This window comes from Cnephaeus nilssonii, assembly GCF_951640355.1.
Source record: "Cnephaeus nilssonii genome assembly, chromosome: X".
NCBI lineage: Eukaryota > Metazoa > Chordata > Mammalia > Chiroptera > Vespertilionidae > Cnephaeus > Cnephaeus nilssonii.
Window position 1 is genome coordinate 111,002,656 of NC_137071.1, and position 14,760 is coordinate 111,017,415.

The 14,760-nt window shown below is 39.2% G+C and overlaps 1 protein-coding gene across 5 annotated transcripts in view; it reads left to right on the forward strand.

Moving 5' to 3' along the window:
* Positions 1-14,760, forward strand: part of SMARCA1 (SNF2 related chromatin remodeling ATPase 1) — an 85,954-nt gene that overhangs the window by 47,495 nt on the left and 23,699 nt on the right. For 3 of the 5 annotated variants that reach the window (XM_079764815.1, XM_079764816.1, XM_079764814.1), the window contains exons 18-20: positions 3,769-3,879; positions 6,144-6,257; positions 13,882-14,004. In XM_079764815.1, coding sequence (XP_079620941.1) covers positions 3,769-3,879; positions 6,144-6,257; positions 13,882-14,004 — 348 coding nt within the window. The remainder of the gene's footprint in view (positions 1-3,768; positions 3,880-6,143; positions 6,258-13,881; positions 14,005-14,760) is intronic. The other 2 variants (XM_079764817.1, XM_079764818.1) reach the window with 2 other exon arrangements.

The window sequence follows — 14,760 nt, forward strand, 5'->3', positions numbered from 1 at the left end:
AAAACTTATTCTTGTGGATTATAATTAACAACATAAACTGATGAACAAAAACAGATCCAGAGATAGAGAAGCATCGATCAGATGCTCAAACCTCAGAGGGAAGGTAGGGGAGGGTGTGGGTAAGGGGTAGAGGTCAACCAAAGGACTTGTATGCATGCATATAAGCATAACCAATGGACATAGACACCAGGGGGGTGAGGGCATGAATGGGAGTGGGGTGGGGGCAATGGGGGGGAGATAAGGACACAGATGTAATACCTTAATAAATAAAAAAATAAAAAACCTTATTCTTGGATATTGACTTTACAGAAAAAATGAGAGACGAGCCATTTTAGTTTGCAGTACAACTAGTATGCTTACAATGCTTTGTTGCATTCATTATTTCAGTTAGTTTTTAGTGTCTTGACTTAAATCTATCTAGTTATATTTATAACCTTAATTCTGACTATTTACATTTTATTGTGATGAGAGAGAGGTGAAGGCCTACATGCACAGGCTGGAAACTGCCTCCCTAATATGCTTTCTAGATCTCATTATGTGATATTAATTTTATAAATTTTATAGTTATTCCCATGGGCTTACTGATATTAGGAGTGTTTTACAAAGTGGAAAAATATTACAGTGAAGAGTCTAGATATCATTGGAGCTTCTTACTACATTCTTAGAGGTAAATTAGACTTAGTAAAGTACTTGTCTGTTTCTAATATAACTGGTTTTCCTGTGTTTCTGATTCTAGCAAACTAATGATATACAGATAAAGAGAAGTTTTAATAATGATGATGATGATATATTTTTATAATTGAATGTCTGACAAATCAGATTTTTTCTGAGTATTTGAGTTGAGATTATATTTTATTTCTATCTTTTCATATTTCCTGGATAGGTTCTTAAAATAGGTTCATACTATCGTTTGAAGGAATCAAAAACTTGCAAGAATGTTGTTTATACGTAAATCATGGGAGTTATACAGTGCGGTAGATTTTCATATATGATTTGTTGAACCACTTGCAGTACTTTACAACTATACCTGGTAGATTAAGTCATAATGACTGACATTGATACTGAATAAATTAATCTGAATAAGTTTGTATTAAATGTACTGCTTTCTGAAACAAACTAATTCAGCATGATTTATTCTGTTTTTAAAAGTTCAGGAATTGGTATTTAATGCTTATTTCAAATTTGGGTACCTATACCTTCAAAAAAGTATAGTTTAAATGATCAAATACATTACTTTTAGAGAGTTAATGGAAATTATTATTGATTTATTTTTTACCCCAATTGAGACAAATAAAATATTGGTTATTTATAAAATATTACTATTATCCCACATTAATCCATCTGAGGGGAAGAAAAACAAAACTCATTTCACTGCTCAGGGTATTTCTCATTTTATATAAATTCATATTATATTATCCATATCTCATAAGTCTAGAGTTAAAAGAGACCTTAAGGTTAGTTACTCTAATCTTTTTTTGTAATTAAGAAGGCCCATTATAGTATCTACTAGAGGCCCAGTGCGTGAAATCTTGCAAGACCCAGACCCGCCCTGCGCAAGCCGCGGGACCCTAGACCTGCCCTGCAGTGAGCCGCAGGACCCACCTCTGCTACGCCAGCCCCGCCATCCCCGCATGAGCCCCACCTCGCTGCGTGAGCTGTGAGTCCCGGCCTGCAAGAGTTGCTCCATGCACCTCCTGGTGACCCGTTGTTTGGTCATTCCACCGTTATGGCGTCATGACCTCAGGCCTTTTATGATATAGATGATAGTTATCCAGCCTGAGAATGTGGTCATGTTGGGAATTCTACTCTTCTCAGGATAATTCATTTCATTGTTTTATATTCTCTGGTTCTCAGAAAATTTATTTCCTATAATAATAAAAGTGTAATATACTAATTAGACCAGACAGCCAAACACCTTCTGGATGTCCTTCCGGATGACCTTCTGGACGAAGTTGGGGCTGCAAGGGCCAAGGCAAGCCGCTGTGGCTGCGAGGACTGAGTCCCTTGCATGAATTTCATGCATTGGGCCTCTAGTTTGATTTATAAGCTTCGTAATGGAAGAGATTATTTTATTCATTTGTGTACCTGTGACACTGACTTGCAAATAATACAGTAGGTACTTAAGACATATTAAATTATATTGAGTGGAAGTCTACTTTCCTGTGACTGCCCATGTTGTTTTTAATCTTACGAATCAATGAAGAACTGTATTCTTTCCTGTTTGATAGACTTTTACTTATGTGGATGCCACCATTATGTCTCTTTAGTCTTTACTTCTCTAGACACCGAGTTTGTAGATCTCTAACCATCCTAGTCATCTTAGTTTATCATCCACTCTTTATTTAAAAAATATGTATTTTTATTGATTTAGAGAGGAAGGGATAGGGAGAGAGAGATAGAAACATCAATGATGAGAATCATTGATCAGCTACCTCCTGCATGCCCCCACACTGGGGATTGAGCCTGTAATCTGAGTATATCATCCACTCTTTAAATATGATACCAAAGTTGGAACTCATCCCTTAGATAAGATTGGAGTGGGACCATTAATTATAGATTAATGGCCTCTTTTGTGTAAAGGCACTAGGCTAGGCACTATGAACTCAAGAAAAATGTCTGAACAAGAAAACCATTCCTATAGATTCCAGAACGTTTATTGTCAGTTTTGTCTGCTTATTTTTAAAATGTATTTTCTAGCTGATATTGGGGTGAAGTTTTGTAAAACTACCAAATCACTGTTTACCCCACTTTGGATGCTTAATAATAACTTACAGCCCTAGCCAGATTGGCTCAGTGGATAGAGCGTCAGCCTGTGGACTGAAGGGTCCCAGGTTCCATTCCGGCCAAGGGAACATGCCTGGGTTGTGGGCTCAATCCTCAGTAGGGGGCGTGCAGGAGCCAGCCAATCAATGATTCTGTCTCATCATTGATGTTTCTCTCTATCTCTCCTTCTCCCTTCCTCTATGAAATCAATAAAGAAATATATTTAAAAAATAATAACTTACATTGATCTCTTGACAGTTTACCTAATGCTTTCACATATACATTCACATTTAATCGTTAGGGTAGGTATTATTATTTGCATGTTACAGATGGAAAAAATAATTTCTCCAAAGTTATACAACTGGTAAAGCGGCAGAACCTGGTTTCACATTCAGGTCATTCTGATTTCACTGACTTTTTCCACAGCTACCTTATCAAGAAGTCTCATTAAAAAAAATTATCTTGATTTTAAGTGATATGTGCCTGTCATATTGATACTCATCATTTACCCCTTTCAGTTGTTTTCTATTTCATACACTTAACAGAGTCACCAGAATCAATGTGAGTCTTCTTTCTCTAGTAGATACTACAGGGTGGGGAAAAAGTAGGTTTACAGTTGTTCGTATGGAAAGTAATATAATAATTAAGCAATAATACAAGAATAAACTATGTTTTGAATAATCACAAGTGTAAACCTACTTTTACCCCACCCTGGATTTATTTATTAGGCATCAAAAACTAACCAGATTGTGCAATTTCTTCTCAATTGCTAAGGAAGAATCAAGTTTTAAACTTACTTTAAAAAAAGAAAAAGAAAAAGAAAACCATCCTTGCACCTTAGGGCAAGGTTTTGGCACTTGGGATGCATTCTTGTGACATAAAAAAGCAAATTTTGGTTCTTCCTAAGGGCTCTGGTTTTCTCATGCTTCTGCAACCTTGATGTGCTTGATTTTTATAAAACGGTTTGGAGTAATTAAACTACTCATTTTTGTTTGTTGTGTATAGCCCGGGATGGTGGAATGGATTGAACCTCCTAAACGAGAACGCAAAGCAAACTACGCAGTGGATGCCTACTTTAGAGAGGCTTTACGTGTCAGTGAGCCAAAGGTTCCAAAGGTAAAAGAAAACAGTATGAGGCCAGTTTTTATGTCCTACAGAAGAATTCTTTTGTAACCTGATCTTGAATCAGATTTATTTCTATTAGTGCTAAATCATAGTCCCTAAAATATAACAATAATACAGAAAAGTACTTGATATGGCCCAGACATATCAATGGATTTCATTGTATTTATTTTTCTACTAGAGTCCCGGTGCACGAAATTCGTGCACGGGGCGGGGTGGGGGGGCAGCGGGGAGTGTGTCCCTCAGCCTGGCCTGCACCCTCTCCAATCTGGGACCCCTCATGGGATAACCAGCAGTTGGACATCCCTCTCACAATTCAGAACTGCTGGCTCCTAACCGCTCACCTGCCTGCCTGATTGCCCCTAACTGCTTCTGCCTACCAGCCTGATTGTCCCTAACTGCTCCCCTGCTGGCTTGATTGCCCCTAACTACCTCTGCCTCGGCCCACACCTGGTACCCAGGATTCCCTCCTCCAGCTGACCACAGGCACCCAGGATCCGGGCTTCCCTCCCTCTGGTCAGCCATAGGCGCCCAGGCTGGCTGCAGCCTTAGGGGATGGTGGACAGGGGGCTTCGCCTGTGCTGCAGCTGCAAGTGCTGGCGCCCAGGACTGCAGGGTGGGCGGCTTCTTTGTCTCCCAGGCCACAGCCAGCCACAGGTGCTGGTGCCCGGGACTGCAGGGTGGGCGGATTCTCCATCTACCATGCTGTAGCCAGCTGCAGGTGCTGGCGCCTGGACCACAGGGTGAGCGGCTTCTCTGTCTCCCAGGCCACAGCCAGCCGCAGTTACTGGTGCCCAGGTCCGCAGGGTGGGTGGCTTCTCTGTCTCCCAGGCCACAGCCAGCCACAGGTGCTGGTGCCCAGGTCCGCAGGGTGGGTGGCTTCTCTGTCTCCCAGGCCACAGCCAGCTGCAGGTACTGGTGCCCAGGACTGCAGGGTGGGCGGCTTCTCCATCTCCTGGGCTGCAGCCAGCCTCAGGTACTGGTGCCCGGTTTCTTCATCTCTCCCAGGACGTGGGGCGGGTGGACATGGGGTGGGCAGCTTCTCCAGCTGGCTGAAGCCTGGGATCATAGGGCAAGTGGCTTCTTCATCTCCCAGATCGCATCCACCCTCAGGTACTGGCACCCGGTTTCTTGTCTCCCCCAGGACGTGGGGAGGGCGGCTTCTCCAGCTGGCTGCAGCTTGGGATCACGGGGTAGGCGGCTTCTTCATCTCCCAGGTCGCAGCCAGCCTCAGGCGCTGAGGCCGGGTTTCTCAGTCTCCCCCAGGAGGTGGGGCAGGCGGACCTGAGGTTTCTGCTGCTGGCTGCAGCCTGGGATCACAGGGCAGGCGGCTTCTTCATCTCCCAGGCTGCAGCCAGCCTCAGGCACTGGCACCTGGTTTCTTGTCTCCCCCAGGACGTGGGGTGAACGGCTTCTCCAGCTGGCTGAGGCCTGAGATCACGGGGCAGGCAGCTTCTTGGTCTCCGTGGCTGCAGCCAGCCTCAGGTGCTGGGGCCCGGTTTCTCCGTCTCCCCAGGACATGGGGCGGGCGGACCTGAGGCTTCTGAGGCTGGCTGCAGCCTGGGATCATGGGACAGGCAGCTTCTTCGTCTCCCGGCCACACCCAGCCTCAGGCGCAGGGCCTGGTTTCTCCGTCTTCCCAGGATGTGGGGCAGGTGGATGTGAGGCAGGCGGACCTAAGGCTTCTGAGGCTGGCTGAGGCCTGGGATCATGGGGCAGGGGGCTTCTTGGTCTCCGTGGCTGCAGCCAGCCTCAGGCGCTGGGGCCCAGTTTCTCCATCTCCCCAGGACGTGGGGCAGGCGGACCTGAGGCTTCTGAGGCTGGCTGCAGCCTGGGATCATGGGGCAGGCGGCTTCTTGGTCTCTGTGGCTGCAGCCAGCCTCAGGTGCTGGCGCCTGACTTCTCCAACTCCCAGAGACCTGGAGAGGCTGGGGGGCGGGGCTGCGACCATGTTTTCAGTTTAATTGCATACTCGCTCAGATTGAATGGTGGGCGTGGCTGGGGCGTGGCTGGTGGGCGTGGCTTGTGAGTGTAGCGGAGTGATGATTTGCATATTACTCTATTATTAGATAGATATATAAAAAAATAGTAAAAGATAAATATGTTCACCTTATGTACTGAAAAAATATGTATATATATGTATATATATATGTATATACATATATGCATATGTATATATATGTATGTATATATATATACATATACATATATGTGTGTGTGTGTGTGTATATATATATCATGCGTTTTCCCCCCCACAGGCTCCACGACCTTCAAAACAGCCAAATGTTCAGGATTTTCAATTTTTCCCACCACGTTTATTTGAGCTCCTGGAAAAAGAAATTCTTTATTATAGGAAGACAATAGGCTATAAGGTAAAATTTAAATTTTTTAGACTAGTGTAATGTAATCCTTTAAGCTAATATAATCTATTCAGCTAGACTAGAAGGTGTTTTATTTTAATTTGAGAGGTTGTAAGAGTAAATCAAAATAGTGATGTTTTTAAAACCAAAGAGGGTTAAATAGAAGTAAAGCATCAATCTACCTAATTGCCAGTAGGATCATCACTATACCATATTAGATTAATGGAGAATTCTCCAGTATTTTAAAATAGTTATAATAACATATTATTTTAATAATGCTAGTGTTCAAGTGGTTAAAGGATGTGTAGAAAGAACAACAGGTATGTGATTAGGTAGAAGTGAATGTATGATAGATAATAGGAAGGTTGATCATTTTTTAAAAATATGAACAAGAAATAGTATTTTTGAGTTTATTGTTCAAGGTTGATGAAAGCCCTGTTGGTGATTAGTAGACTGTGGTCACAGGTATTAATGATAAACATGACAATAAATTATATACTTTAAAAATGATATTTTAGAATTCAAAATTCTTATTTATATTGATAAATAGGAACCCATTTTTGTGAGTGAAATTTAATGTTACCACACTAAAGCTATCACATTGAAAATTATGCATATCATGTTATTTCTATATGTTGAAATTGACTTCATAGTGAACAAAAAGGTATGACTAGAAGTATAACCAATAGTATAAATGAAATTATAAAAATATTAACATTATTATAATTTTAGAAAAATTTCAGTTATATGAACTGGACGCTGTGTTTTAAAATTTATTTTGTGAGCCTTTAACACAAGTGGAACTATGCCCAATTATTTTGATTAGAAGTTATAATGTGTCTATAAAAGCTCCATGTATATAAGGTATTTAGTTAGCTCATTTATATTTTGGAACTAGAGTGGATCTTGAGAGCGTTTCTACTATTATTACAGAGTGGAAGCTTTGCCATTTGAAACAGGGTAAAAAACTTTGCTTGCTCTTCATGTACCAAAGTTTAAATATATATAAATAGGAATAAGAAACTTAAAGTAAATATAAGTAGTTAGTTATAATCTGGTTAGGGAAATGTTATTAAATTTGAATGTATTTAACCAACAGGACTGGATAAAATCCTTCTTAGGAAGTTATAAAAGTGTACAGTAACCAGTTGAACGTTGAGACCAGACATAAAACTATTTCAAAGACAGTGAAAATGGTAATATGACAAGAGAAAAAGGCAAGTTATAGGTACAAAATGTGAAATAAAAATAGTGAAATTAATAAAGTAGTTAATACTATTTCATAAGGTAAACATATTATCTCACTAAGGGTTATAAAAATTTTATGTTTAGATCATTACTTTTTGTTATTTTTGACTGTTATTGGTGAGACTTGAAAGAAAAATTAATTGAAATGTTAGACCTCGTAGTTCATTTGATTACTAACAACCCTGTGAAACAGGTGTTGTTATCACCTCTATATAGTAGGTGAGGAAACTGAAATTCAGAGAGGTTAAATGACTTGTTCAGAGTCACACAGTTAACAGAATTGCCAAGGGTGCTGGTCCCAAACCAAAGTTCTCAATGTTCAAATGCTATGCTCTTTCCACTTAAACATCCTGGGCTATTTCTGCATGTGACATAACCCTGCTTCTTTCTGCAACCCTAAATAAGGACTGTGTTTACAGTGGTGTGACATGTTTGGGAGGTGAGCCAAGTGGTAATCAAGAAGCAGCAATAAAAAATTATCTTTGTTGATAGAATTGTTTATGCTCCTTCTTTGAAGATACTGAAATTCTGTTCCCTGCAATAATACAGTGCCCACCACATTCTTACCATACCTCTGATTTTAATGTAAACAGTGCTTTTCCTTACAGGCAGTTTGTAGTGAAGAGCGAGGTCTCACAATGATTGGTTGGGTGGTGGCCAACTGGAAGGAGATGGAGGAGAGAGGAAACCTTAGAAGAGGGAGGAATGAAGGGACAGCTGCAAAGGGTGATAGAAAGGAGGAAGGTGTAAGAAGAGAGGAAAGGGATGAATGAGGAGAGGGAAGGTGACATGGAATCCATGCTATGGCACCTTACTATTATTTTCTCTTCTTCACCTCCAGATAGAAGTGACAAGACAGGGAGAATGAGTGAAAGGAGGGCTTTTTAAAAATTTGATACATATTTATTGAGTACTCCTCTGTATCAGGTTCTATGCCAAGCACTGAAGATAAAGCAATGAGTAAGAGGAACATGGACTTTACATTCTAAAAGGCACAGGCATTAAGCAGGTACCACAGAGTAGTGACATTGTTATTTGTGTGTTTCAGTGCTTGCACAGGGTGCTACAAGGGAGCATAACATGGATATCTAATGTGGACTGCAAGATCAAAGTAGTGGTCCCTAAGGAAGGGTCATTTAAACAGATCAGAGAGATGCACAAGAATTAGCCAAATGCAGTGTGGGAGAGAAAAGCTCAGGTAATGCATCCATAGCTGCAAAAGTGTTGCAGTAGGGAGGATTGCCCTTTCAGAAACTGAAAGAAGCCCAGTGAGGAGGAAAGTGACTTGAGATGCAGCTAGTGAGCAGGTGGAGTTGGGTCATGTGGAGCCGTTATAGGTCATATTAATGAGGTTGAACTTTAGCTTCAGAGCACAGGAAAACCATTGAGATGATTTTAAGACAGAAGGGTGGATGAGTGGTGAAATAATAATAGCTACTTATTTAGTTCTTGTGATGCTTACTGTTCTAAGTTCTTTTTATTTTATTTTATTGATTTTTTACAGAGAGGAAGAGAGAGGGATAGAGAGTTAGAAACATCGATGAGAGAGAAACATCGATCAGTTGCCTCCTGCACACCCCCTACTGGGGATGTGCCCGCAACCAAGGTACATGCCCTTGACCGGAATCGAACCTGGGACCCTTGAGTCCGCAGGCCGACGCTCTATCCACTAAGCCAAACCGGCTTCGGCTGTTCTAAGTTCTTTAAAAAGATTAGCTCATTATTCTCATAACAGCCCTAGAACTACATCCTATTTTACAGATGAGGAAAATGAGGCATGGAGAGGTTGAGTAATTTGCCCTGAATAATTTGTTAAAAATCAAACAACATATAAGTAAGTGGTAGAGTATGATCAGATTTACACTTTTAAAAGATCACTCTGGCTGCTACACAGAGGATGATGAGTTTCTCTAAGAAATCAGCCAGGGGGCATTTGAAGTGTGACGATAAGAGAAGATGGTGGTGTCTTGGAGTGTAGCGGCTGCAGTGGTGGTGGTGGTGGAGTTGGAGGAGGAGGAAGGGGAATGATCCCATACCACTCTACCTTTAGCTTGTCCTCCCTGAAGACATTTGAAACAGGGTAAAATTCATCCTGAATTGCTTCTGTATTGTTTTTAGACTTGCCTTGATCCTTTGTATGCATCTGTAGCTGAGGATTTATGACAAATAAGAATTCATTCTGGATGTTGGTTCTTTCTGAGCCTTTTAAAATTTTTTACCAGAAACTACGGACCTGAGTTAAGTTGGGTGACTTAATTGGGTGGGTTTCATGTTTGAGTTCAGAGTACAGACAGAAGAGCATGGCATGTTAATTACCTGCAAATGTTTCCTTTCAAGGACAGTGTGATACTGATAACTGTTAGACCTATTTTCTCAAGAATATCCAGCATTGATTCCCCCTTCATATCTCCAGAAAACTCAACAGAGGCACAAATGAATAGAACAATAGTTTATTCTCAGATGAAAAGAACTGCTATAGCACAGGTACATGGTATTCTCTACACAAGTTAGGTTCTCAAAAGAGGACTCCTTCCACCCCCTTTCTGCTTAAATGATTGCTAGCCCAAGGGAGAGAGGTGTGGTCTATAGCTGGGGCCACTGTGGTGCACAGTACTGTTTTGTCCATTTTGAGTCCCTCATAGTCTTATTTTGTAGTGATTTGGGGTAGGGCTGAGGGGCTCAATAATTGTTTTTTTTAATATATATTTTTATTGATTTCAGAGAGTAAGGGAGAGGGACAAGGAGAGATAGAAACATCAAAGATGAGAGAGAATCATCGATCGGTTGCCTCTTGAGCCCACAACCCGGGCAGGTGCCTTGACCGAGAATCGAACTGTGACCTCCTGATTCATAGCTCGATGCTCAAACACTGAGCCATGCTGGCCAGGCAAGGGGCTCAATAGTTTTGAAGCAGTTGGGAAAGAGTATTTTTCTTGAGGGCCTGCTTATTTGAATTTTTATTTTCTATTTTTTTTCTCCCACCCTTCCCCCATATTCTGTGACCAATAAGGTCACAGCAATATTGCTGATAAGATCTGTAGTGAGAGTTTTGTTTGATTGGAGGCTGGATGAAATACAGGTTTGCTTTGCCCTAACCACTTGGTAGATAGCAGTGCATGAGTACCAATTCCCCCTGCTGTCTAAGCTTTGACCTTGTTACAAGTTAGACATATTCAGAAGCTTAATTGCTCTTGCAACTTAAAAGAGTTACTTAATGCATTTAATAACTTGTTCACTAAACTCTTTACAGAGAGGACTTAATTGAAATTTCAATTGCAGAATAAAAAATCCAGAGTATTTAGAAATTCTATTGAAATCTAAGACATGGAGTGAAAGAGTTTTGTTATATTTGAAGCTGAAAAAAGCTATAGAGCTTTCTAACATGTATCCTCAATAAAAAAATCTTTAGGGATGGATATGAACATTTGACAAATGGAGGAAGTTCCATAATCTTTGTGAGTTTTGGTAGCGTGGGCCACCTGTTTTGCAGTGGTAGAACTAAGATGCAGTGAGCTGATTTCAGGTTACTGCTTTCATTTTGTGTGCTGTCACATTTAATTCAGTATTTCATATTTCTATGAAATGCTTGCTAAAACTCCTTCCAAGAAACAAGGCCAAAAAAAAATGTTTTTCACTTCTCCATGGAACACAGCTCTTAAGTGCAAATTCCTTAGGGTCTGACTAGAAATCCATATAGTAATAGAGATGCTTCCTTTTGAAAGATAACTTTTGTATATTGTGGCTATCAAGTGTTGCTGGGAGCCATCAGTAAGAATCACAGTGTGAGTACTTGAGACCTTTGAGGTATCTGGTTGGTACTATTAGTCTGTAATTTTCCTACTTAATTATTATATAGCAGTTTTAAATAACTGCAGGAAGCTTAGTGCTGACAAGAACCTCATGAAGTAAAAAATGAATACCTTTTTTAAATGAATATTAAAAAGGATATTTTTTTGATAGGAGGACATAATGGAATTTAGGAATGTTGAGTCATTTCTAATTCTAAAAAAATTAGCAACTATGTATTTGAATAATTTCTAAAATTAAAATAGTAAATGTGATATTGATGAAGGCATTGCTGTATTAAAATATGACTGGTGTTTATGGAAGAAGCAGTCTGCAGTGGATCCTAAAATCTAATGGTATGATATAATATTCTGATTTTGTTCCTATTAAAGTTCAGGGGGGGGGAAGTTTTAGTATTGGGGTAATCTGCATAGGAATAAAGAGTTTATTTTGTATGGGTATTTTCCATTTTCTGTCATAAAATTAGACATTTATGAAATATTTTATTTGGTTAAAATATGGTTTGTTGGACATAGAAAATTTGAAGGTATTTGATAGAGAAATATCTTACGATTAAAGAGGTTTTTCTTAATTAAAATTTGAAGCCAAGCCCGGCCAGTGTGGCTCAGTTGGATGAACATCTTCCCATGAACCAAAAGTCATAGTTTGATTCCAGGTCATGGCACATGCTTGGGTTCTGGGCTCGATGTTCAGTAGGGGATGTGCAAGAGGCAGCCAATCAATGTTTCTCTCACATTGGTGTTTCTTCTCCTTAGTTGTAAGTGTATTTACAACTCTGTACATAGAACACAATTAATAATTTGTTAGTTACTGCTACTAGAGTCTTTTTCCCTTGACTGAGGGTCCCATCACAGGTGTTTGTGTGCTCCACTACACCTACCCTCTTATATACAGGGTGAGGCAAAAGTAGGTTTACAGTTGTTTGGATGGAAAATAATGCAGTAATTAATACATTATAATCCAAGAATAAACTGTTTCACATACTCACAACTTTTGCCCCACCCTATATATAATCTTTTTCCACCATTATTTTGTCATTTCTAGACATTTTGCATTTTATGTGAAGATACTCTCCCTTTTCATACCCTGTCAGGCAATAAAAACACTACTTTCCCTTTGCATGATGACTTGATCAACATGTTGGATACAATCTTCAGGTGCATTGCCATTTCTCTACCACTGTCTATATTGCTGGATGAATATGGGCTCTTTTTGTACTGCCAAACTGTTTCTTCTGGGCTTGAGATTTTATTGTATAATGTTGGTATTGGGGATAATTACATTATTGTTTTTATCATTGTATTACAATATATTTCGTTCCATTGTATAACCAAATCTAGAATATAATGTGGCATTTAGCAATGGGTTTTAACTCTAAAATACCATGTGGTTCTGTTTATATTTTGTTGGTTTAACTGTTTTGTTGATTAGACTCCACATATAAGTGAGATCATATGGTATTTGTCTTTCTCTGACTGGCTTATTTCACTTAGCATAATAATTTCCATGTCTATCCATACTGTGCAAAAGGTAAGATTTTTGTCATTTTTACGGCCGAGTAGTATTCCATTGTGTAAATGTACCACAGCTTTTTTATCTAGTCATCTACTAATAGACACTCGGGCTGTTTCCAGATCTTGGTTATTGTAATCAACAAAATAATTTAATAAACAAAATAGAAACAGAAGCACAGATACATAAAACAGAATGATAGCTGTCAGAGGGGAGGGGAATTAGAAAGCTGTGTGTAAAAATGGTGAAGGGATTAAGCAAAAAAATGTGTATGTATATACACTGAGTGGCCAGATTATTATGATCTCTGAATGCATAATAATCTGGCCATTCAGTGTGTGTGTATGTGTGTGTGTGTGTGTGTGTGTGTGTACATATATATATTAGAGGCCTGGTGCATGAATTCATGCATGGGTGGGGTCCGGCCAGCCTGGCCAGGGAGAGGGGACATGGGCGGTTGGCCAGCCTGCCTGCTGGTCGAACTCCTGGTCGAGGGGAAAATTTGCATATTAGCCTTTTATTATATAGGATATACACTGAGTGGCCAGATTATTATGTGTTCAGAGATCATAATAATCTGGCCACTCAGTGTATATTAAGCAAAAAAATTTATACACACACACACACGCACACACATGGCCAGCAGTATGGTGATAGCCAGAGGGAAAGGGAAGTGTGGGGAGGTAGAAGTGGGCAAAGGAGGGATAAATGGGGACAAAAAGAGACTTGACTTTGATGACTTTGGATGGTGAGCGCACTATGCAGTGTGCAGATGATGTTTTATTGAGTTGTACACTTGAAATCTATATGGTTTTATTAACCAATGTCATCCCAATAAATTCAATAAAAAATAAAGTACCATGTGGCACATTTAAGGTTTTTATTTTGGTAATGTGGCAGTAGGAATGTGGAGAGGATCATATGTCATTCTGGTATGACTGTATGACTTTATATTGTTTACTAAAGACTGATGTGTGTGTGTGTGTGTGTGTGTGTGTGTGTGTGTGTGTGTGTATTCTAATTACTTTTTCTCAACAGTTTACTCATAACTCATATTTTGAATTTATAGGTCCCAAGAAATTCTGATATCCCAAATCCAGCTGTGGCTCAAAGAGAGGAGCAAAAAAAGATAGATGGAGCTGAACCTCTTACAGCAGAGGAGAATGAAGAAAAGGAAAAACTTCTCACACAAGTAAAATATTTTAAGTGACTGAAATACTTCTAGTCAACTAATAGAAAAAAAGAAAATATAGATTACTTATTTTTTGTTGTATAGGCCTAGTACCTTGACTGGATACATTAACAAAACTTAGGACTACTTTGTAAGTGTTTAGACCAAATATCCCAATTTTTTTTATCTCTTTCACAAAATACAATCTTATGGAAATACCAGGAAATACATAAATATAAAATGTAGGTTTCAATTGTTAGAAAGAAGAAATGTATTTTATTAATTATAATTAGGTCATTTAATTCACTATGAGTCCTGAGACAATAATTACTAACATATTCTTAAAATTTTTAATTTATTTTATTGACTGATGCAAACTGTCCTCTGAAATTATACTTTACTAATATTTTATTTATGGAATAATTTCATAATTCTCAAATTCTTTTTAGCCTTTCTTGGAAAGAACTTTAGTACAATGATGAGAGATTTTTGAAACTTTTAAAGGTAATCATTGCATACTTAAAAGCTAATAGCTCCTCAGAATAGAGAGCCCAGCTATAAAACCACATATGTATGGACAGATCATTTTTGACTACGGAACCAGAAACACAATGGAGTAAAGACAGTCTCTTCAATAAATAGTGCTTAGAAAACTGTAAAGTCATATGCAAGCGAATGAAACTGGACTACAGTTTGTCCCCATGTACAAAAATTAGTTCAAATTGGATCAAAGACCTAAACATAAGACCCAAAACAATAAATTACATAGAGGAAAAT